The 24,722-nt window shown below is 37.8% G+C and overlaps 1 protein-coding gene across 2 annotated transcripts; it reads right to left on the bottom strand.

Moving 5' to 3' along the window:
• Positions 1–399: 399 nt before the first annotated feature.
• Positions 400–22,870, bottom strand: ebf2 (EBF transcription factor 2). Of its 2 annotated transcripts, none has more exons than XM_058375196.1 (16): positions 22,306–22,870; positions 20,636–20,792; positions 19,367–19,424; positions 18,993–19,048; positions 18,821–18,894; positions 17,616–17,684; positions 6,450–6,531; positions 5,034–5,184; positions 4,531–4,661; positions 4,256–4,382; positions 4,024–4,112; positions 3,865–3,930; positions 3,066–3,243; positions 2,569–2,751; positions 1,868–2,035; positions 400–1,626 (listed from the first exon to the last, which is right to left on the bottom strand). In XM_058375196.1, the coding sequence occupies exons 1-16, from the start codon at positions 22,422–22,424 to the stop codon at positions 1,595–1,597; spliced, it is 1,740 nt and encodes a 579-aa protein (XP_058231179.1). In that variant the 5' UTR covers positions 22,425–22,870; the 3' UTR covers positions 400–1,594. The 2 variants fall into 2 exon arrangements, with proteins under 2 accessions (XP_058231179.1, XP_058231180.1); XM_058375197.1 differs by having other exon boundaries at positions 5,043–5,184.
• Positions 22,871–24,722: the final 1,852 nt, after the last annotated feature.

Here is a 24,722-nt window from a genome sequence, read left to right as displayed (position 1 = left end):
AAAAAATCTGTACTATATAACCCCTAAATGTGAATGGGAATGTAAATATGTGTGTTACACCCTTTGACGGACTGGCAACCTGTCCACAGCACTGTGTATCTGCCTCTTAAAATGCTTACATTAGACAAATGAATGAATGTAAATAATGTTATTCAGATACATTTAGTATTGCACTATCAACCTTTAAAAAAAAAGAGACTTATTTCTTTTTTCAGCCCAGCTTTGTTTGTGGCAAATTTTACCTTCACAGGATATGATAGGATTTTTACTGCAATGCTACAGTGTAGTAATATCTGAAACCCAGCATCGAATGACTTCCAAGGAATGCCAAATCACAATTAATTGAACCAAAAATGGAAAAACAAGAATAATTAAGATCATTGGCATTTTTATTTCTAAATGAAATGTTGCATTATAATGTTTCTTTTATTTGCTTTAATGACATACAGTGATCACAAACAGTTCAAGCCTAATCATGTACTGCATAGTTACAGAGTTGTTCTGTGGGGGTGTAACACTGCTGGAAATCTCCAACACACTACTGATGAAAATGCAGCTGTAACTAACTGAATTACAAAGTATTTCTGAACTAGAACTTTTCTGAACTACAAAATTTGTAAACATATACAGTAGTATTTACTGTATGGTCTATTCAATAAGAGCTTGCCACCAAACTCTGAATATAAGGTAATAATTATCCAAATTATGACACAACAAGAGGCAAGTAAAACTATGAACCTGGGGAGGATACCTTATAGCTGTATGCAGTGCCACACTTGAAACTGTTTAAAAAAATATTTAGTATTATTTTTCCCTAGCAAAATGATTTCAGGATTTATCCAGGAAACATTTGGGTGTAAAAAATAATAAGCTAGTAACATTCATTATAAACTCACAACATAAAAATAATGGCAACATAGTAATAAGATATATAACAAGTAGAACAATTTCAAATAGGATCAAAAAGTGTTTTATTATTACTTAACCTAAAAAATAATAACTTATATACCATTTGTTTTAAATAAGTCAATATATGAGGTCATCAGATCACATCTCTGAGAGGTACAAAGTATAATTTCCCTTATTTTGAAATTAAGAAAGAAAATAAAATTCTCCTCGTCTATAAATGGAATGCTCAGGTCATCACTGAAAAATGTCTTTTATGAACAAGGTTCCTGCACAAACCTTGAAAAAGCTTTGGATGGTTCGGTCAGAGATTTGCACCTTGCTTGTTAGTGTGATGAGAGTCCTCTGATCATGTGATCCACAATCTTTGTAGAAAAATTATTATAAATGACTGACAGACTCGTGAAGCCTCTTGGAGCTAAAGAGAAGGTATGCCAATATGAATATATTGGCTTTTCTTTGTGAAATTCCTCAAAGCTGTCCCGTTCGTATTTACTTCAACTGGAGAGAAAGATGGATTTCACAGCTTGTTATCATTTATGGTTTAAATGGTTAAGAGTCTGCAGTGTCTTTCTGTGTGGGTGATGTGAGTTGTTGTGAGTCATTAGGAGGTAAAGACGTCACTAGTTGCAGTATAACCCTGGAACATCAGCTGGTGAAAAGGTCTTATCACGCAATAATTTGCCTTCTACATTGGTGGGACAACAAGTCCAGTCATTGCTAAAGAGAAAAAAGAACAAAGAGAAGCTGTTAATAAAAAAAGAATAAATGTCTACATGATAAACAGTGAATAATTAAGGTTTAATTATATATACAAACTTATATGAACAGACTAGTGTATTTACGTATAATTATATTAAGCATAATCACACCTATCTATCTATCTATCTATCTATCTATCTATCTATCTATCTATATGTATCTATATGTTATCTAACATCTTCAGAATTTCAGTTGTCACCTCTGAAGCCATTGCCTCCTGAAGTGGGACAGACAGGTGAAGGTGAGCCTTGAGGTCTCAAGACAGGAGCAAAAGCACTCTTCTGTTTGGCCGTGGAAGGAAAAGATGAGAAGGGAAGAAGAGAGGAAGACGAACTAGAGCCTGGTATAGTGGGACTAGATGGCATAACTGAAAAAGACAGACATGGTAGGTTGATGGATAAGACAATGGAAGATACAGTTAAAAACTATTTTTGCTTTTGATACTGGTGAGCAGACACAATTGAATATCAGTTTAGTTCATACATATAGAAATAAATGTTATTAAATCAACCACTTGGCGAACAAATAGAAAGGTCTACTAGTAACAATGTGGCTTTGTAGAATCTTGACAAACAGTTTAATAAAATCTATTAGGTTTATTATTCTATTTGGAGTGTTATTACATTATAAGAAACAGAGACCAATCACATCTTTTTGAGTTCTGTTCAAAGCTTCCAGATATAGGAAGACACTTTGTAAATGGTACAACCTTCACTGGCTTACAAGCATATTACCTCAAGAACCAAATCCTTCTATATTTTTTGCTCGGTGTGTTGATACATACATTCTAAGTCATAGGCCTGGGTGTGTCGTTAATGTTTTAAGCAAAGATAACAGAACAAACTATTAGACAAGGTGTCACTTCCATGCAAAAAAATTAAAAAAATTAGCAGTCATTACCATATGGAGAGCTGTTTGGGGAGGCACTGCTGAAGCCAGGAGAACCGGGCACACCCAGACTACCCATCGGTACAGCTCCATACCCTCCACTCATGCCTCCTCCAGAGCCATAGGTGGACTGCTGAGGGGTGGAGGCAGACGGGTAGCTCCGTGGAGACAAACTTGTAGAATTACGCATGTAACCTTTGCAAAAGGCAGAGAGATGCAAACTGTTATAAGACTAAATCTATTTCTAATGAATCAATTGCCTTGTAAAAATTTTAATCCTTTAGCCTTCATGCACCTGCTTTACAACACTGACTTACAGTACTTCTCCATTCTGTTGCTTTGCTCTTTTTTAAGATATTGGTCCAAACATATTCTAAAATAATATGATATGTACTGCATGTGCTCCTTTCTTATGCTGGTGATAACCCACTCTAGACTATTATGTGCATATAACAAACTATAAAATCATCCATTGTTGTTCTGGACACTCTTTCTTGGGTCTCTCTTACCTTGGCCGCTGCTTTGTCCAGGGTCTCCAATGCTCACACTGAGCTGAGATGGGTAGGAGCTTAGTCCCATGACACTACCATGCACTGGGGAGCTGGGCAGAGCCTGTAGTTGACTGTGGGGTCGTGGTACACTATACAAAGCTTCAGCAATGTCCGCTGCCCTTTTGAGTAACATGTCCTTCAAACAAATATGAGGAAAAAATTAAGTTACATGTATTGTACTTATACAGTGTATATATATATATATATATATATATATATATATATATATATATATATATATATATATATATATATATATATATATATATATATATATACATATATACATATACTGCAGCACAGTACAGTACAGTATGAACAGTACTAAGAGCTTCATCCCTTGTGACTCACAATGTTTAGTTGCTCATACTAAAAATCCTTTCAGCACAATTATTACTGTTTTGTAGGAGAGTGATGATTTCTAATCTCATGAGTCCTGTTGTCTCTGGGAGTTTTTCCTTAACACTGTCACCTCTGGCTTGCTCATTAGGGATCTAAATATAAATCTACACCTTGTATTATGATACTGTCTGCTGTAAAAAGCAAAATACAAATAAAATTGAAATTTAAATTGAGCTGAATTGCATTTGAAGTTAAATTAGACTTTTAATTTTTTTTTAATCAAAATCTAATTCCTAGCTGAGATGTAACTGGTCCCCCTCCAAAATAACACATCCTGAATGTTTAGGTAGTGGTGATGATTCATTCATGCTTAACTCAGTCCATCAAGCTCACATTTAGACAGTGCTGTACACACCTGATTGCTGTGGGTATTTCCATAGACTGCTTCTACAAGATCTGCCGCCCTTTTAAGCAGCATCTCCTAAGCAGAAATACAAAAAAGAGTTAGGTTAAAGAAATCAATACACATACAAGTATGTGATTTAGATGTTCAGTGTAACAGCAAATTTCCTACTTTTGCCAGTTTGTCAGGGTCCCCAGGATGTCTAGGGATGACCTTCTGCAGTCTCTGGAAGCCATAGTCTATGGTTGGTTCATTCAGTGCTATGGGCAAATTCACAGTGCACATTGACACAAGATTATATATTTACACATACAGCTGTAGTACATTAAAAAAGGTAAGGTAAGTTAGGAATATAAAATGTAAAGAAAAACACAAGAGTATGCCTCTATGACTTTCTACATACCTGTGTAAATGAATCTTCCTGGAGCTCCTTTGCAGAACTGTTTGGATTTGTAGGACAGTGTGACTTCTACCACCCCTGGAATGTGTCTTGGAGGTGTCTGAACCCGGATTGCATGAGGAGTGATTAACTGTTAAAAAACACACAGTTCAAATGAAACAAAGAATGATTAATTCCAGTGCTACTACTGCTAACACTGTAGTTAAATTTATTATGAACTTGGTAACTGAAATATTAACAGTGAAGTTACATACACACACACACACACTCACACTAACCTCACTCCACACCAGCATGCTCCCAAACACAACCTGCAGACCATCAAAGAAGTTCTCGCCGATAATGATCACCATTGCTCCACCTGTAGTCCAGCCCTCACTGGGGCTGATGGCTTTGATACATGGGGTTGCTGTTTATATAGAACAATAAGCAAACATAAAATAGACATTATTAAGCAATATAAAGCAATAGACAGTACTAAGTAACATTATGTCACTGAGGTGGAATCAAATTGTAGACAGAAATGTGCAGTACTATGCAGAAGAAATGTAAGAGAGCTGCCTTCAGAAATATTTCAGTTAAAATGCTTCTAAATAAAATAAACTACAAAAACCAGTAAACTAATAAACTAAACAAATATAATATGTTTGGACATATTATGTTTCATACTGACAATGCAGAAGTCATCAAATAAACATATAACGAAATTTATATGAATACAATACCACAGGAAATTGTAGGTACATATTTACATATTATTTAGTTCAGTAAAATTTCTTACTCGTCTCACCGTATTCCATGGTGTTCTCTAGTGACTCGCCTGGCTCCAGTCTTCGTGCTCGTCGCCCATGCTTGGAGTTGTTGTGTACAAACATGTTATCAGATACTGCAAGAACATGACCATCCACACTGATAGTGCTTGAGAGGACCACCTAAATGGGGAAAAGAGGTTGAAATGTTTCGTAAAGCATTCAGAAGGTTTTGTTAGTTGACTGTATGTCTTGCTTTCCATTTAAGTAACCCCACGGTGGCACTTAAAAATCGATTCATGCAAAATTGAATCTTCTCAACCTGTGTACTGTCATATTTATTATTATTTTCACATAATTTTTCCTCTATTCTTCCTACTCATTCTTTCATAGTCTCAGCTATCATTCTTAACATCCCCGAAAGCTCTCCCCTATTGTCCATTTGGCTTTCTCCTTTCCATCATCATCTCCTTATGTACTATGGTCTATGAGCAGGAGGTGTATAGAAAGTCTCTGTGGTCCACCCCATCCCTCAATGCTATCAATGCCAGATGGAGTGAATCTCTTCTGGCTCCTTTGAGGTACACTGACTGATGATATGTTCTGACCCTTAATTTCACTTTTTAAGTTCACAGCAGCCTTGCTACACTGCAACACACACAATGTAAGGTAAAAGTGAGAAAGGGTTAATAAATTTGAGGTGGGTAAATGAAATGGAAGGAATAGATTATAAGCAGGTCTTAGGTGGAGTAGAGCAGAGAGATGCTAGCCAGATGTATCAGGTGTCTAGATGGCAAAAGTCAGAGTGCACTGTGTTCTCTAAATAAATAATTGTATATTAGTGACACAAACATGGCTTCTGTGCAGGGATGCACAGAGATGTGGGACTCACGTGGAAGTCATTTCTCAGCATGTGTCAGAGGGAAAGAGTTAAAACAAACATGGTGGAAGAAAGAAGGGATAGCATGGGAGGGCAAGAGGAAGAGATGTCAGAATGGGGGTGGGTGGTAGTGAAAGACATTTAGGAGGAAGTGAGGAGGGAGGGTCCCCAGTGAGTACTTCCTGGATCATGGAACCTGACCTCCCACATCTGGAGCCAATCACTCAAATCTCGACAACTTCCTGAAACATCTCGACTGATTTCCTGTGATGCCTGCATCTCCCAGAAAACCCATTCCTTCTCCTTTTCACTTTCCTTCCTTCACTTTCTCTCTCTTTCTCTCTCCCTCTTTCTCTCTCTTTCTCACACACACACACATCAGATTTAAATTTTACACATTCTAACTTTACTCTCAAAACATAAAAATGTCTTTGTGAATTCTGAATTATAAAAATATTACCATATAAGGAATGAAATGTGGACTAACAGAATGAAGAATTTGTCATGTAACCCATGACCCTAACAGCAAATTCTTCATTTTTGACATAACCTTAGATTGATTTTGTACCTGAAATCGTCTCATGTCTCTTGGGTTCCCTGCTGTCTTCAAACAATTTTGGTTACACTTGAGGAAAAACTTCAAGAAAAATCTGTAGGGAAGAGAAGACAAAGGTAGATTTACATGTTTGTTTATTCAAGATTTCATGAAGCTTTTGACTTAAACATAGAAGATGAAAAAAGAAGAAATACCAAATAAGCAATGGAATAGTTCTAACTGTCAAAAGCTCATATGCTACTGAACTAAATAAAAAAAATACTTAAAACAGCAGTACCGGCCCAGGGGACAACTGTATCCCACAATGCAGTGCAAGAAACTCCCATGGGGCAGGACTGTGAGTATTCAGCTGACAGAGTGTGAGAGGGAGGCAAGTGTATCTACAGCATATTATATTCATTTTTAATGTTTTTCCATAATGATTTGTTGAGAAAGTGTGTTCTTAGGTGTGAATTTGTTTATGTGGTGTATAGAAGTAAACAGCAGTGCGATATATCGGGGAGACATTGGGGAGAAATGAGGGAGATGAGGAAGAGAGAGAAAGTGGGGGAGAAGAAGACTTCAAATCACAGGAGTGTATCGTCCAGCAATATGGCACTGCTGCCATGGCAACCCAGATCTGCCGCAATCCCAAAGTCCCCAATGTAAAGCAAGGAGGGACAGAAAAGTAAAAATGCAACTGGGAACTGAGAGAAGAGGGAGAGTCTAATTTCAGAGGGAGATTTTCATTGTGTGGCAAATTCTAGTGTAAAATCTGTCTTTTTCTCATCAGAAACTATACATAAGACCAGGATAAAAATGAAAAGCAGTCCCCTGTGAGTTTTAGTTTGAGTTATTTAAGCAAAGCACAGTCAAGATTGTTGTTGGCAGAGGGTGATTATGATTTATCATTTAGACCTAAGAGATCTGGTCTTTCTAACCCTCATATCCTCATCACACAAACACACACACACACACTCTCTCTCTCTCCATTAGCAGTATTAGTATTATAGAGATTCTGCAAAATTTTGCAGTATGAGGGAATCTGAGCACATTGTTTAAGTGTATATTACGGTGCTTGCATTAGGAACCCATGATCAACTTAATAACTTGATCCTTTGTCAGCTTGCTAATGTTTTGTTTGTAAGTAATGAGACATTATGTTACAAATGAGCATAATGTTAGCATTAAATATACTGTTGCTATTTAGCAAGTTTATCATAGCTTGTTTGCTCCATTGATCCACTTGTACAAATGTGTGCATACATACTGCTGTTATAAAACAGTGTCCTAAAGTGAAAATAATAAGTTGTTTGTCCTTGTTGTGTTTTTCAGTAAATGGCATGACTCCTGTCCCACTTTCTTATTTTCAAATTAATTTCTAATGTAAGCAAATCCTTTCTCCCATACTTTTTATGTGAATGGGCTTTTTGCACCAGGTGGATTTTATTATTAACATTTAATAGTGGCACGATCTTATACAGATGTGCACAGTACTACATGCATAGCACTTACTATATTTCCCTAATCTGCACTTTAACAATGTGTACATTAGACACAATGATTCCTTCGAATTGCTCGACTGATTGATTGATTGATTGATTGATTGATTCATTCATTCATTCATTCATTCATTCATTCATTCATTCATGCATCTTCAGTGCAAGTCAGGGACCCATGGAGCTGAGAGTTCTGCAACACTAGTTGCAGGAAGTGGGGACGTGGTAGCTCGGTGGTTACGGAGGTGGACTACTGCTTGGAAGGTTGTGAGTTTGAATCTGGACCACCAAGCTGCCACTGCTGGGTCCTTGAACAAGGCTCTTAACCCTCAACTCATCATCTGTATAAATGAGGTAAATATAAATCACTTTGGATAAGGCTAAATGCCAACAAATTTGATGCCCATAAATCTAACAGCATACAGATTTCTTGGACAATTCTACTGTTAGTCTTCTGTTTACTTTCCTGACTTAAAAACCGTGTCCGTCCTTAGTTATAAGAACTCAGCCTCACCTCTTGTTTTTAAAAGGCTATTCACAATGCATTAATTGGTGCTGCAGATGGATTGGAGTGAGTTGGGTGGAAAGGGGAAGGTTTATAAATGTTTTAATTGCAATTGCAGTTCATCTTGCAGACAGCAGAGGGCTCTAAAATGACAAAGTGCTCCTTTAAGTTTCTTCATCTCTTGTAATGTCCGTCACAGACAACTTTTTAGCTGTAGGAAATGTACCTATACCACTGTCCTCATCCTCACTTGATCAACTTTTCTTCCCAAAAAGAGTCAGTGGCACCCAGCTGTGAACAGCAAAAATTAAGCATGATGGCCACGCACACATTAGCATGCATTAGTCACTTCCCCCTCCCTGCCCACTTAGCATGCAAATCTCCCAGGCTCAGTGCCTCGCACCTTCTGCCACACAGCCATTTGCTGCATTATAATTAGAGCTATCTTGCATAATTAATTAGGCCTCCCAAACATCCCTGTATTGCAACACAACATCCCCCACCCACCCAATCTCAGCTGTTCTGCAAGGGAAAGTTTAATATCAACATTGTTTGTTGTGGTTTGTTGTGATATTTAGATTTAACAGACGGAGGGGTTGGGAGTAGTAATGGTAGGTGTTGATGAATGCATGTTAATTAGTAATTACAAACATTAATTTAAGATTGAACCAAGAATTTGATCAATTATGAAACAACTGCTGTATTAAATCATTATTTCATATCTAATATTTGTATTTCTGTAATATTTATATTTCAGAGAATATTCATGATTCTTTTGAGACCTCCCTTTTATATAAAAGCACAATGTTGCAGAAGTGAAAGCATTGGCCCCATTCTGAGCTGCAGATGTCACTGGGTGTATTAATCTATAATGTCAGGCAACGGTCAATTCCCTTTGCATCTCTAGGAACACTTGTTAGGAAACAAAAGGTATGGTTGAGTCTTAAGCCAGGGGATCAGTTTCCACAGTGCCTCAGAGGGAGTCCCTGGCCAGGCCTCTGAATGGCCTTTGTGTGCATCTGCCTCACTTCTCAAGACCAAACACGACACTCTCAGCATGGAGCTGCCTTCTAAGAGTGACAACTTGCTTAATGTAGAAAAAAATGGCACAGTGTACTAGTAACAACACAGTCCATAATGCATATGTATCTGTGGAGGGAATTGAACACTAGCTGTGGCAAATACTGTTAATGTGCAGGAGTCCATTTTACTCTGAATCTGTAAAAACATGATCAATTAAATTACAGGGAGTTATTACACTGGCCTGAAAACATTATAATTTTTTTAAAATAAGGAAACATAATTTTGATGCTTCAACATCATCATCAACATCATAATCATATTTTTTTTATTTTTATAACGGCATTTACAACAAATAAACAGCTAATAGAAATCAGTTAAGCCTGATTATGTATTAGGAGTTATGTATTAACAATTTTATGATTATGTATGATAAAAAAGTTTGATTAAAACTTTGTTATTAAAAGAGAATAGATATTCTTAAGATTCTATTAAGAATAGGAGTATGAACTACATAAGAAAATATTTTAAAAAAATAAAAAGAAAAAGAATAACAGAAAAGGAGAGTTGTGTTGGTGTTTTAGATTTAGGATCATCACTCATCAAAATCCCTCTCCTCCACCTAAACCCTCCACCCTCCCTAGAAAAACAAAACAGTGTCATGACATGGAGGGAATCGGAGGGGGAGGAAAATTAGGAAACCAGATGTGAGGCATTAAAAATATTGACATGCTGAAAGCTTCTCCAGCACCAGCGATACAGAGGGAACTGTAAGTCACAGACACATGTGTTCGTAAGTAAGCTCCACTGCATACTCCAGCATTAATCGGAATTTGTTCAATCTAAAATCATCAAAATCATCAGATTTTTTTAATAATATTCATATACATTAGAATAGAATAAAACAGACTGATGTGAACTGCATTGCAAAACACATATGCAGTAAAAACAGGCATCACCTTGTGCCTTAGCATGTTCAACTTCCATTCCAGGTTACTGGTACCAAGTTCAATAACAATCAAAGTATCAATGATAAACATTTGAACTTTTTCATGTTGCATATGAATATACAACACATAGTTGTGTATATAATACAATTTTTACGGAAGAGAATGAAAGAGTGGGATGACTTTCTTTATTGCCTCAAACAGGGGAAAGTTGTAGGTGAGTGCAGTGCATGCTGGGGGGGAGGGGGGTGTTTGAAGAGTCAGTCATAAATACTCTGGACTCCCAGAGTCCCATGGCAGACCAGAGCTAGACTGGTCATGGGGGTTAACACCCTGTGCAGGTGACCTCTGACCCCGCTAACAGGGTGCATAGAGCAGAGCGGCTAAAGCGATACCCCCGTCACCACATACCACACCGGGACCTTTCACACCCGGCTCCATGAGTAAACGAAATGAAAACAGCACCAGGCTTTTTCCAGGGCTCTCACCTTTCCATGTCAGAGTCCGTCTCTTGTAAAATACGTAAATTAAAGCTTTTTGTCAAATAAACTCTGCAGATGACAAATGAATCTTGAAGTTGCCTGATGTATTCTATTTGGGAAAAAAGTTGCCTTGTTATCGGGATCTGTCTATCCACGTTACATAACACTTCAGCGTGAAGTTTTTCTACTTAAGCACATTTTTAAATTGATTTATGAGACATTATGATTGCTTCATTTGCACACATTTGCACAAGAAACTTCCAGATGTCCAAACTGAGACATTTGCAATCTCTCTATGACTCCAGACACTCCAGACTTGCACTAGACTGGCATCTATAATGGGTCAACCATTAAAATAATAGAGCTTCTGGATTTTTGGATTGATCTTGGAATAACAGCGGATGTTTTATTAATTTTTATAGGACGTCACATACCATGCAAAGGTTGAGGCGGTGCAATTTCAAATGATGGTTCGTCATTCAGGGTTACGTATGCGGTTCACTGAGGATATCTAAAAAGGTTAAGTCTCTTCATTCATTTCTCACAGAAATGTTACTAAACTTCACCAGAAGAACTGCAATTTGAATCTGGTGTTCTGGTCAAGTGTGCCAAAATCCATTTTTTCACACCATGAAAACCGTCAGCATGTTTGGTGACATGTTTGGGGAATTCATACCAGGAAAAGCTTAGTGGCATCATGACTTTTGCCAGGATATCAGGAAATCTCAGCCCAGAACCTGGTTGCCTCTCCCAGGAGATTCAGATATCGCCATAGACAGAGCTTTGTATAAGATAATTTGCCTAAACTGTATGAACTGAAAAATGTATGTCTTTAAACCCGTAGTATGAACTGAAAAGGGAAACTACATGAACAAACATAAGAATTTAAATGGGACTAAAATATGATAGGAATGGATCCAGATGTCTCTAGAAGTGTCCCCAACCTTGTTAGCCATTACAAGAAGAGATTTAATGCATATTACTTGCATCTTACCACAACGACACACACTTATTTCAGAATTTTACTGTTAGCTAAAACCTACAAAATCATCAAGCCCTTACAAGAAGTAACACAAACATATGCATCACAGTGAACGAGAGACACCTTCAGCTCTGTAGGGGAACAAAGCCTGGACTATCTTTGAGAATTAGTGAGCAGCAGGCAGTAGAAAAGAGAGAAGAGATGTCTGCTTAATTAGCCAGTAATGATAGGATCTGACAAACAACATCTGTTTCCAGATAGAGTAGGGGAGAGACGTAAGAGAGAGAGAGAGAGAGAGAGAGATGAAGATGACAATAGTCACTAAACTGAAAGTGTCATCACAGCAAAAATCTTGATGGAAGGTGTGCGAAGAGAAAAGGGCAAGGGAGAGAGATGGAAAGATGGAAAATGACAATACAACTAGAAGAAAAAAAACAGAATGAAAAATAAACAGGCAGATAAACATAAAAATAGGAAGATGATGGAAGAGTGGTCAGGGTGAGCAGAAAGAAGGTGGTGGGGGAATGTGTGAAGATATAGGGTAAGGAATCATTCAAAGGTCCAAGGCGCTGTAATTTACTGTCCGTAACTAATCCATAGCAAATGTGGAAGGATGCAGACAGGAGAGAAGAAGGAAAGGGGAGGCATGGAGCAGGGGAGGAAAGGAGGTGGAGGGAGGGAAGCGAGACACTGGCGGAGCTCACAGCAGGCCTGCTGAGAAGCTGTCAGCGGGCCCATCAACCCTGCCCTCCATCCTGACAGATTCATCACACACACACACACACACACACACACACACTCACTCACTCACTCACTCACTCAAAGACAAGCACACACATTCATTTTGCCTAATAGTTTGATCTTACTCCAGGGATTCTCAGATGTGCTAAATGGTGATATGATATGACATGAATTTGTGCCACAGTGCAACCTGACTCAAGAATACATAAACTAGGAGGAAGAAAAGGATAAATTATCTTATCAGTGTACAACCCAAATCTGGATGAGATCTCCAGATTACTGTCCAGCAGACACACAAACAAACAAAGCAGTGGGGCCGAGCTAGCACCAGGAAGGACCGTTAAATCATTAGTGAAATTTAAGACAGCCCAACACCACTCTCCACACAAACACACATACATACAAAAACACACAAACTTAACGGCCTGCTCAAGTTTCAAAACAAGGTCTTACACGGAAAAATCTCAGAATTTCTAATATAAACTACCCCCCCACGCACACATACATAGACACAGTTCTGTATTAATCTTCAAATATAAGTGGTGAAGACAAATAATAGCATGTAATTACATAAACCTGCATGCAGATCTGTGAGACAAACACAGTTTAGGGCAATGTTTATTGTCCTAATCTATGTTTGTCTTACAGATTTGCATGCAATTATGAAGCCCCTACAGTGAGACTGCAAATACATCTTTGCTCAGTTTACTCTACACACTGAAACTATTACCTGAGCCTGTTCAGTGTTCTTAAGCATTATTAATGAATAAATCAGGTGAGTAAATCTGCTGTATGAGTTCTGTTTTAGAAAAAAAACAAAGAACACCAGTACAGATAAAAGTAAAAGGATGACAGAATACATTGCCGACATTTCAGAGACACAGGACAATTGGGATTTTTTCATAGCTTTGTGTTAAATCCAGTGAATTGCTCTTGCTTTTTATATTCACTAGGTATTCCTCATTAGATCTGATTGCTAAGGATCACTGGAATGGTGTCTATAACAAAAGTGTCACAAACTTGTCCCTTATTCTGTCCAGAACCAAAAAAATGGCAGTAATGAGAAGGGATAATTACTACAGATAAACACAAACATACAAACAGAAGGAAAAGGGATAAACCCATAGCCATCCATATGTTTCCTTGTCTCTTGGTTTTTAAGAGTACTAGGCACATTTGATATCCAGAACTTAATGCTCTCTCGTTCTTGCTGTCAAATTCTCAAGGGAGCAGATGTCCTCTCCTGTGTATGTGCACATCTGTGCATTCTCTCTCTCTCTCTCTCTCTCTCTCTCTCTCACTCAGTCACTCCCTCTGTATACTTATGAGTGGGTAGCAGTGAAAAGGTATATATGTGGTATGATAAAGATACAAATCATGCAACAATGTACATGTAGTTTATGATGTAAGAAAATGTTTGTGAAAGAAAAGGGACATGTTTTTATATGATAAATTTCTTAGCCTTCTGAGTAGCACATGCAAGACTTGGTGTATGAAACTGAAGCAGGAGAGCTTTATTTGAGGCAACCATTTTAGGTAACCATTCTAGATTATCCACAGAACACCACTGCAGAGGAAAGACTTGGAGAACAGCTCTCCAAAATAGACAAGGACAAATAGGTGAGAGAGTAATGTGACCTCTGACATCATTTGTTGTTTCCATTAACCAGCCAATTGTTTAATGCATTTATTTATGTTTCATAGTTTCTCTCAGGGATTTGATTAGGAAAGGAAAGCAAACTAACCCTTAAACAAGAACATCTCTGCTATTATGTCCAAACATATGTCCAAATGTGTCAATTTCTCTTTCAAATAGGTTTGGTATAGCAAAGGTCCACAATTAAGCAATTCAGAAAAACTCAAAATCAACGCCACAGGCTATAATAGGAGTAGCAACTACTTAAATAAAAAGTTAATGGATTAACAGCATTCAAAGCAGGACTTAGAGATTTTCATGAATTCATGATCTGAATTAAAGAGCACTGATGTGAATAGTGCTGTTCATAAGTATAATAAGTTTTAAGCTGTTGTAAAAAATAGGAAAAGTAAACAAAGTACCAAAATTAGGCATAGTATACCAAGTATTAATTTTCCAGAGAAGCAGGACATTTCAGACAAAAGTCCTTCATCTGTGAAAGCAAAGTGTATGTGTGCATGTACGTATATATGCAGGGTAGGTATTTATGCTACACATATGAAGTAAAAAAAATGATGGTTAAGAGCACAGACCTGTCCCATTTGCTCACACATGTTTTACATTAATCCATACATGCTTCAGAGTGCTTCAGCTGGGTGTTCTCATAGCTAAAGTAAAACAGACAGACCCATATGTACTGTAAGCCCCTGTGTCGAACCCTTGTAAAACCATCTGTTTCATAGTCGGGGGGATGGTAGGCAGATATTGATGAGACTGGGGTTCTCCTATTGATTCTTCTGTTTTCCTGGAGCACAAGCTTGTTAAGGGAGACCCTACCGGAAAGCGCAATCAATTAGATATATATTGCAAGGCATTGATCCTTTTCACCCTCACTCTCCAAGCTTCGCCATGGTTACGCCATTGTTTTTTTGTTTTTTTGCACATCCATATATTGATTTTGGTGTGGCATAGACCTGCTAATCCTCAAGCCCTTAACAGGACTGTATATCAATTGCTCAAGAAGAGACTTAATAGAAAACAGCAATCATAACATTAGCAGGACAAAATTACTTATGTTTTTTCCTTTCACTTTGCCTGTTACCCTATTAACCCTTAAAGTTGGCAAATTATATATATTATTATACAGTATATTATATGATATATTACCAGATTGAAAACATATCTATTAGGATATTTAGTCTCTCAATTTACTATTATTTGTGACTTACCAGTAATACCTAATATGTATGTTATAATACCAAACAAAAATATATGCGTGATAGGGAATCTTGAAAACCTCAGATCTGTGTTATGTCCACTTGATTCATGTACTATCTGTGTATTTAAACTGAACTGCTTTCAAGGGTCACTGATCAATAAATTGGTGAATTGATTGAGTAGATCTTTCAATCAATTTATCATTTCCATGAAACAAATTCAGCTAAGAATTAACACAAGGATGCGCTTGAATCGATAAGGTTGGCCAGATAAACAAACCAATAAGAATGTTGCAAAGAGCTTCATGAACTGGGAAAATGCTGCCTCAGGAGATCATTAAGCATCTCTATGAAATAACGATATAATTAATAACATTTGTTTATAACTGAATCTTTGATATAAAATGACAACTCCTGAACTTACTGTCTGCATGCGGCAGGTATATACAGCAACGAGAAAGAAACAATAAAATGTTTTTAAAATGCAACTATTGCCATATACTGACTTATATATACTGACTGTTGTGCTTAAGGTCCAATTTAACATTGGCCATACCAGCCCTAGTTAATCAGTGGGACAAGCATCAGATGTGTGGGTCATAAAGTGGCAAAAGGCATGCCGCCTCAGGGATCAGATGGGATCTCTTCTCTCTCCTTTCAGTAATAACTGGATTAGTAGAGGAAGGGGTGAATAGCAGATTGTGAAGAGGGGGAGGAGAGTCAGGGTCCAAATAATATGGAGGCAGATTAAAAAAGGGGAGGGGGCACAGGGGTGTGTGGGGGGGGGGTTCTGGTGGGCTAGGTGGTGCATTGGGGATCCCAATTCCCATGTGTATTGAGAGGTGCCCTGATGAGGCTTACTAATTACGACAATATTACTTTAAAGAAAATGTGGGGTGTTGGAAGTGTTAGGTGAGGATCTTTGTGTGTGTGTGTGTGTGTGTGTGCGCATCTAAAGAAGAAAAAGAAAATTTCAGAAAACCTTAGAACAAAAAAAAATCAGATTAATGAAAACTGCATAAAAATGATCTGTACCAATGATGAGAGTGTAATCTTTTTTTTTTTTTTAATGCATAAAAATAACCACAAACGGATACATACCATACAAAATATGATATCTAACATGTCTCTAAAATGAAGCACGGATGGAACAATATGATGAGTTTGTGAATTATGATTACAAGACTGTGTAATTAAAGTCAACTACAGAATAGTGGCACCTCAAACAACACAGCTTTGTTACCACAACACCCTGATTAGCCTAATGAGTTGACCTGCCAATAAGACACTTCCCCTGAGAAGTGATTGGCTATCAACTATAGCATCAGGTCTACAAGTCACTGGAGCATAATACTGCTACACTAACAACCTGTGAAGACCAAAATACTCAACAGAGTACTTCATTTTATGGAGCCCTTGAGTAAAGTATGGCTTTTTTAAAAGGTTGAGGCATGGAAAGAAGGGAGAGTGACTAGTGGAGGGCGGGACAAAAAGAATTATTTCATAAAGCAGAAAAACAGATGCCACACTCAGGAATTCTGGAAAAATCCAGAAAAACAACAGCTCATTTTTTTTTTTCCTTTCTGAGAAAGTTTGAATGGCTCCACTGAGACACTGTAAATAGCATGGGCTCAGAGAGGAAGAATGATAGAAAGCTACAAAAACACAGACAAGCTAAGACAGAAAGAGTAAAAGACTACTGTACTAAGACATATATTTGCAAAATAGAAATTAGCTGTGTATGCTGGGAGGCATGGGATGAAGGCTAAGCAACTATTAAGAGAATTGCTATGAAATTTGGCTTTAAAAAAGGGATGAAGTACATAATGACAATAATGACATAAATAATGAAAATCAACAGATTTTAAAGTTACTTACATTATTTTAACAAGCATCACTACTAAATTTGAGATTAAATTTGTTTTACAAATATCTTCATCAGTGTGTCTGTGTGTGTGTAAGAGAAAGACGTGTGTGAACCAATAAAAGTGTAGAGGAAAACACGGGGGTTTTTTTCCCCCAAGAGTGTTTCCTCTCTGTTAATATGCACCACAACTAAGTGCTAATCATGTCTGGTTTTAATGGACCAGAAACTCTTGCTGGGTCAAGAACCCTTATAAATCTCTTGTGTACTATACTTTGATAACTTGCACAGGTTTACAGCTCTTACCTGTCAATGATGACAGGGTCTGACGGGGTCTCGTTACGATTTCCACAGCTTTTTTTCTCGCAGCAGCGACTACAGAAGAGAAACAGGCATTATTAAGGCTTTATATAATAATAAATTAAACATTTAATTTTAGTTTAAATTTTATTTAATCATATTAGATAACAATAATGCACACCAATTACCCATGATTACCTAACATTAAAGCTCATTAGTTGAATAAACAGTGTGTTATAATTATAGGTAAACACTGGACCAGCAAAAGCCATAAACACAGGCAATAAAAAGAATGAAAGACTTGTGAATGGACAAAAGAAACTGGGGAAAGAAAGAAGGACTGTCACTTTGTGTTCTTTCTCCAAACTTTCCTAACACCCTTTGCTCTGTAAAATGTGCAGGGACCCAGTATACAAACTATAGAAAACAACATATTAAAAGAAGAGTGACACTTGAAAATCATCTCTAAAAAGCCAGACATACATTTAGACAACAGACAACACACACGCCAACACCAAGCATCTCTTGTCTGGGGGCAGCCCTTTTGCCCCCTCCCCTAAGCTCCCCCCACTCCGCCCATCCTGCATAACAAAAGTGCCCCCCACCCCTGGCCATCTGCCCCTCTGCTGTCCTCTTTTACCCCCTGAACCCCCCCATCCACCACCACCACCTAAACTCCCCCCTCTGTCAGATAGAGCCACTCCCCAGCTGTGTCGTTTGCCCTCATCCCCCTCATCGCCCTCTCCCCCTCTGTTATTAGCCAGCTGTGAACCCCACTCGGGCATCTGCTGGCCACACAATGGGGGCTGAAGCTGATTTCCACTCCCGTTCTGCCCTCTACTATCGTGTCCCTAAGCCTGAGGTCACAGACCCACACGCCTCCTCGTACCTCCCCTCAAAACAAGCTGTCTGTGGGGATAGCCGTGTGCTTGCTGTCTATCTGTCGCCCCGTGTTGAAGTCTCTGCTGATGCAGCTTTCACAGTTTGCTCTGCTGTTTAGTTTGAGTTTAATAAATCTGGGTCTTACAAACAGTTTTCCAGTGTCTCTGGTCCAGTCTGCTTTTGTGGTAAAGGTTATATTGTATATCTTTTTATGTGGTGCACATTATGTCTGTCTTCATTCCCCCATAAGCTATTTATCAAAGGTCACATACACCCAGAGATTACATGAATACTTTATTTTGTATGAACATGTAGCAATGTCTTTTTACCTGCACATGACCTCATGAGTAAGCAGAACACGGCACATTTCAGGATTCTTATTTTGTCCCTCATATGATATGGGCTAAAAAACAGCAAGACAAAACAGCATTATTTATACGTTATATGGCCAAAGCGGCAAGGTCTAAGAAACGCTTGTAGCTGTCTGAGGAAGACATTTACCTGTTTGGTTACAGAGTCAATCAGACGAGCATAAAGGTCTTGTTCAGTTCGTACACCTGTTAAAAGACAAGTTTTAAACAAGTTGGTGAGAAGTGTAACTTATCCTGAATGAGACAATAAAAGACAGAAAGACACATTGTGGACAATGTACTTGGATTTATTTGCTCAGTTGTCTAATCTTTAGCCAATTTAAACCCTGTTAACCCTCTAAATGGTTTGATAAGGCTTTATTTTTACCCTGAATTTAAAAGGTATTTCCAATACTGATGAAAGCCCAGCTTTGTATGAATTATAACAAATTGTGCTTTCCCCCTAGATTATAACAGTGAGAGTCACATTAAGACATATACTGATAAGAGGAATCATATGCATACCATTACTGTAAAGAAGCTGGAGTTTGTAGTGTGTGCCGTTATTCGTTTTTTCTCCCGTCTGCTCCTTAGAAGAACAGGACAAACAGACACAAGAAAACAAGAACCTGGTGAAATAAATGCAGCACTGACAGCAAAATGTCCAGGGTGTATGAACAGCATCAAGACATCAGAGACTACTATCAGGAACATTTCCCAATAAATGATCTGTTTGCTGTTTAAGTTAACTAATGCATGGCTGTTTAATTTTGCACAATAAGCACAATATTGTCATAATATCACAATATATAATTCACAGTGTCTTCAGATCATGAATACACAGCAAGATAGCAAAGAATCAAAAACTTGTTTTTAAAGATGTTCAGAAATGTGTAAGAGCCTAACAATCTTTGTGCTTTTTAGGGCACAGTCATTTAGTCTCATATACATATGCAATAATCTAATCTCAAATAAAACATATACACTGCTCTGTAGTAGATATGTATACATGCTTGTGTTTACTAGAGAGAGAGAGAGAGAGAGAGATGCCCTTGAAAGAGAAGCTCTAGTCTGGCTTGAGGCCTATAAACCAACCCCCTTTCCAGCTTCTCCTGCTTTCCAACTTCTCCCTTATTAACTAGCCTCCAGAGAATGCACCAAGGCTCAATACCCCAAGGATGGATGGAGAGAGAGAGGGAGAGGGAAGGTATATAGGTTCTACTGAAACTGACTGCCCAGTTTATTGGGTGTACTGGGTCTAAAATAGTAGCTGTGTACTAATTATATCAGAATTATATCTTGAGTTATCAGTGTGATAATTGGTGTGTGTGTGTGTGTATAGGTGTATGTATAATACATACATAAATATATTTACATGGATAACTGCTGTACATATGAATGATATTGTAATTTTACATTATTTACTTTTGCATTATATTACTTGTGTGTTGTTAATGCTCATTGATAACACAGCACTTGACTTTGCCCTTTGAGGCACTTTTAATGACAAGACACAATCTCTCTCTCTCTCTCTCTCTCTCATACACACACACACACACTGACTCATTGCTGTATTTCAGCTTTGTATGCATTCTTCTTAAAATATGTTTAATTTATATGTTACAAGTATGCACAGTTCCTCCACTTATATCACATCGAAGTGATAAAGGTTCAAAAAATTAATCATAGCTACAAGTTTATCTGTTATCTATGGAAAATCAGATTCTTGTCCTTTGTCTTTCATTTGAAAATAAAATATAGCATCTGCATCCCGATCTTTGGACACAAATGTACCTTGTCATGCTCAACAAAGTCAATGAAGGCTGTCCTTTCGATTTCCACTGGCTGTCCATGCCGGTCGTAGAGGGCCAACACAAAATGGAAGAAGTTGGACTTTCGCAGGTTGGAGGGTGGTTGTTTCTCAAAGTGGGCACGAGACAAAGCTACTCCACTGTAGATACAATAATTTGGCATGAATGTCACACTTAATTTACAAACCTGTATCTGGGAAAATCCACATTTATAAAGATAGGCTTATTCTGGGTGTGCATTTATCACTTGTGTCACTGCGTCCAAATATACAAAATATGTCCTAAACAGGAATGTATAGGATAATATGACTGACAACCCCTTAGGATTGAATTATCCTGAATAGCTAATCAATGGGCGACATATTTTATAATTATGGGAACTATTAAATCCTGAAAGATCGGGTTATAATCATGAAAAAAACAACAACAATTAAGCCTAAACCGCTCGTTTTTCGTTAGACTGTACTCAGTTATGTGTTATACTTTTTAATTCAATCGATCTGTTTTCCTAACAGACTTAAAAGTAAAATTATTTGAGAGTTTTTATTTTATGAATTGTAACATAAACAAGTAAGATCACAGAAAATTAACGCGGAGGAGTAGAATGATGTCCATCATCTGGACCATGCTGTAGAATTGAGCTACTGTATTTAAGTATTAATATCAACTTACATTTCCATGTAAAGTTATAAACTTTAAAACGGTGCCATTTCCTACCGTAATTAATAAATTCGATTACTAATAATGCAAGCACATTGATACACGGGTAATCTATATTTGCATTAGAAGCAATAGGCACGTTATCGCAGGCTCTAACGTTATACTTTGTGAAGGAAAAAAAATTAAAACCTTTACGCAGCAAACTAAAGTTTCGTAAAATCCCGTAAATACCAACAGAAGGTTATTTTATTATGAATTCAGTCAAGTTCGTCGAACTATTTTGTAATAAATTGTACCAAAATTTTTAACACACACACACACACACACATAGATATATATCGAAAAACTAATTGGGAATGGGTAATAGGCTACTGTAAAAAAACAAAAAAACAATCGTCTTATTTAAACGTAATTTTTGCAAACATTTGCTCAGTTTTATAAATTGTGTAATAATAATAATAATAATAATAATAATTTTATCATTAACAAATAGTTCACTCTGTTAAACTCTTGGAAAGTACGGTGCTAAAATATAAATGGAAAAAAAGACGTCACATGAATCGTAGCCTAAATACAACAAACACTCCTATAATGTGTGTTAAGTTAGCTGTCACTGAATGGCTGTAAAGTAGCCCAGGTTTATTCTGTTCAAATGTCTTTGTAGTGCTTCTTTCACGGGGCTCATTATTCTTCCAGCTCCAGTGAAAGTCTCAAATCTGTGTCATTTTGTACGTTCACATCACTGAATTTACACACCTGTTGATGGGTCAAGGGAGATTGGATATGATGTTTGGATAATATTTAGAAATTTGTGCGTAAAATGTATCTTTGAAAGGCATCCAGCTTGCCCACAGCTCGTAATTAATATAGCAGGGCAATACAGGTATGTTTTCAGCTATTTGTAATAGAATTGTTGTTAAACATTTCCATATGATCATTTAATAAATAACTATATTTGGCATGCATGGTGTAAAAAAAGAAGAAGTGTACTACCTCTGAGCTGCTACATTTGCATCCACGACTCCGACATTGCGCACCCACGGACGGACTGAATCCATTTCTTCCCCAAAAGTTCGTTCTTTCGCAACAAGATGTTCCTGGATTCCGAACATTTACAATAAAAATAAAAATAAATAAAAAATAACAAAGAACAAGATAGGAGCACCTGTGCACGCGAGGAAGACGAGAAAAGTCCAGTGAGTGAGAAGATGCTGGTACCGACTCCGTAACACTGGTGAGAATATCTAAATCGGGACTGAGTGTCTTGTTGCAGTAGATAGTAATCTCTTCCTAATTAGTTTGATGTGATTTTACAGTTTTAGAGGTTGGCCTCTTTTTATCCAGCTCGGGCATCGTTTGAAGGAAAGTTAGGATTACGCGCTCCAAAGATCACCTGCTCTGAAAGTCATAGACAAGCGCGCACTTCTCGACTACACTACACGACTTTAAGCATCTGCAGAAAAACAAGCATTTATCCACAAGCAGCCCTCTGAGAGCCTTTAGAAGCCGGTCCGATATTCCTGCATTAAGGGGTGAGGATGCGTGCAGTCGTAAAGCGCTCGGGACAACGAGCACGTAATGATGCTGCAAGTCTAAGCTGTACATTATGAAAGAGCTGCACAGCCAGGGCACGGCAGGGGCGGAGCTAAACCATATTTGGATGGACAAAGTTCTCTAATTTTGTAAAATCACCTACAAAAATACACTACACACACCGCAAAAAAGTAATTATATTTCAATCACGTTGCATTTTTCTCCTTTGTATCTGTGATTACGTATTTATAACATAAATACCAGAAATTACAGCGCAAAATACTTGCATAATTAGATACGATAACATTTATCAATTTAACTGAAATTACAGAGATTAATGACTAATGGTGTTTCTATTTTATTGTAACAATGCAGATTAGCCGATCATATTTATAATGGAAAGACAAATCACCTAAATATATTTGAAAGCACAGTGCTCATCTGCATGAGAGAGTTATCAAATAGACTTGCTTTAGTCTATAATTAAATAAACAACTAAATTCAGTTTAATAAATAACTCAAACTGTTGGGCAGCGAATAGCATAAACAGTAAGATTTCTTCAAACTTTTTTTTTTAATTTGCGTTTTTTTGCTCTGAAAAGAAGAGGTTTTTCCATCTTTTCTCGCTTTTGGCTGGGGTCATTGTCTGTGCGTGGGGCTAGTACGTCTAAACAATGAGTGTGACCCCCTCCTAGCTCACACACACCGCCAGCCGGCTTACACACCAGCCATCTGCCAGCGCGCCACGGAGTCAGCTGGGCACCCGATTACACACACTGCCGCGGAATGCGGACACGCACGCACACACACACACACACCATCAACTGTAGGACCATTGCCTCTGTCTCCAGCCATCACTAAGCTATTAGATGTCGGTTTATATATATATATATATATATATATATATATATATATATATATATATATATATATACATACATGACAGAAATCTGACACAGATAGCAACTTACACTTACACTTACAAAATCCACATATAGTGTATCGCTGCGGAGTGATGGCTAGAAACTCATCAGTGTCTGCTTGGTGAGACTCAGGCATTTTATAAATCAGAACTTACACTTAGACTGTATATTGCCTGCAAGTGTTTTCCTTTTGAAACAACTGGCATTGAGGTGCATATTATCAAATATAATCGTGAATTCCTTTTCGCGTCTTTCTCGTTTTGAGATTGTGCAGCTTTATTTGATTTCTTTAATAATGGTTCATAAACTACTTATTATGGTGTAATGACTGGCAAGTGGGCCTATCTGCAGTGTCATTAGTTTTCTTGCACTGCGACGGACGGGCATCCTTTTCAGGATATATCCTAGAACTCCGCATCACCCGCATCACCCGCATCCCTGACCAGGATCGAGCTGAATGAATAGTTAACCTAAGAATTTTTCAGATTTCATCAACAGGTGTCGTGCATGCTGTCGAACAATTAAATATTATTAAACAACGGTTTGAAATGGTATACTATTGAAAGAATTGTTAATGACAATAACGCACAATGTCACAAACCTGCCTCTCGTTAACGGTATAGACTTAAATATTCTACATAATTTTAACTCCAATAAAAGTGACATTTTATGCAATAGGGCGAATCTTCCAGGAGTTCCAGCTGATTTCCTGCTGTCCAGCCCGGTTTTACAGAGGGACAGACCCATGCTCTTATTTGAGCAGATGAACAAAGAAGTATCGTGTGCCGCCGCACAGCCCTTTTCCATTCTTTAAGTCCCCTGGGGAATCAGAAGCCGAAGTGAGCGGCTTTGTGCGCGGCAGCAGCGCGTGAGTGAAGAACAAAAAACTCCCCTCGGGCTGCAGCCTAAAGGCTTGTGCGCACACCACCAGGACATTACACTGAATCACGCAAG

The sequence above is a fragment of the Hemibagrus wyckioides genome, linkage group LG22, assembly GCF_019097595.1.
Source record: "Hemibagrus wyckioides isolate EC202008001 linkage group LG22, SWU_Hwy_1.0, whole genome shotgun sequence".
NCBI lineage: Eukaryota > Metazoa > Chordata > Actinopteri > Siluriformes > Bagridae > Hemibagrus > Hemibagrus wyckioides.
Note: the sequence above shows the minus strand (reverse complement) of the source record. Positions and strands in the feature narration are given on the sequence as shown.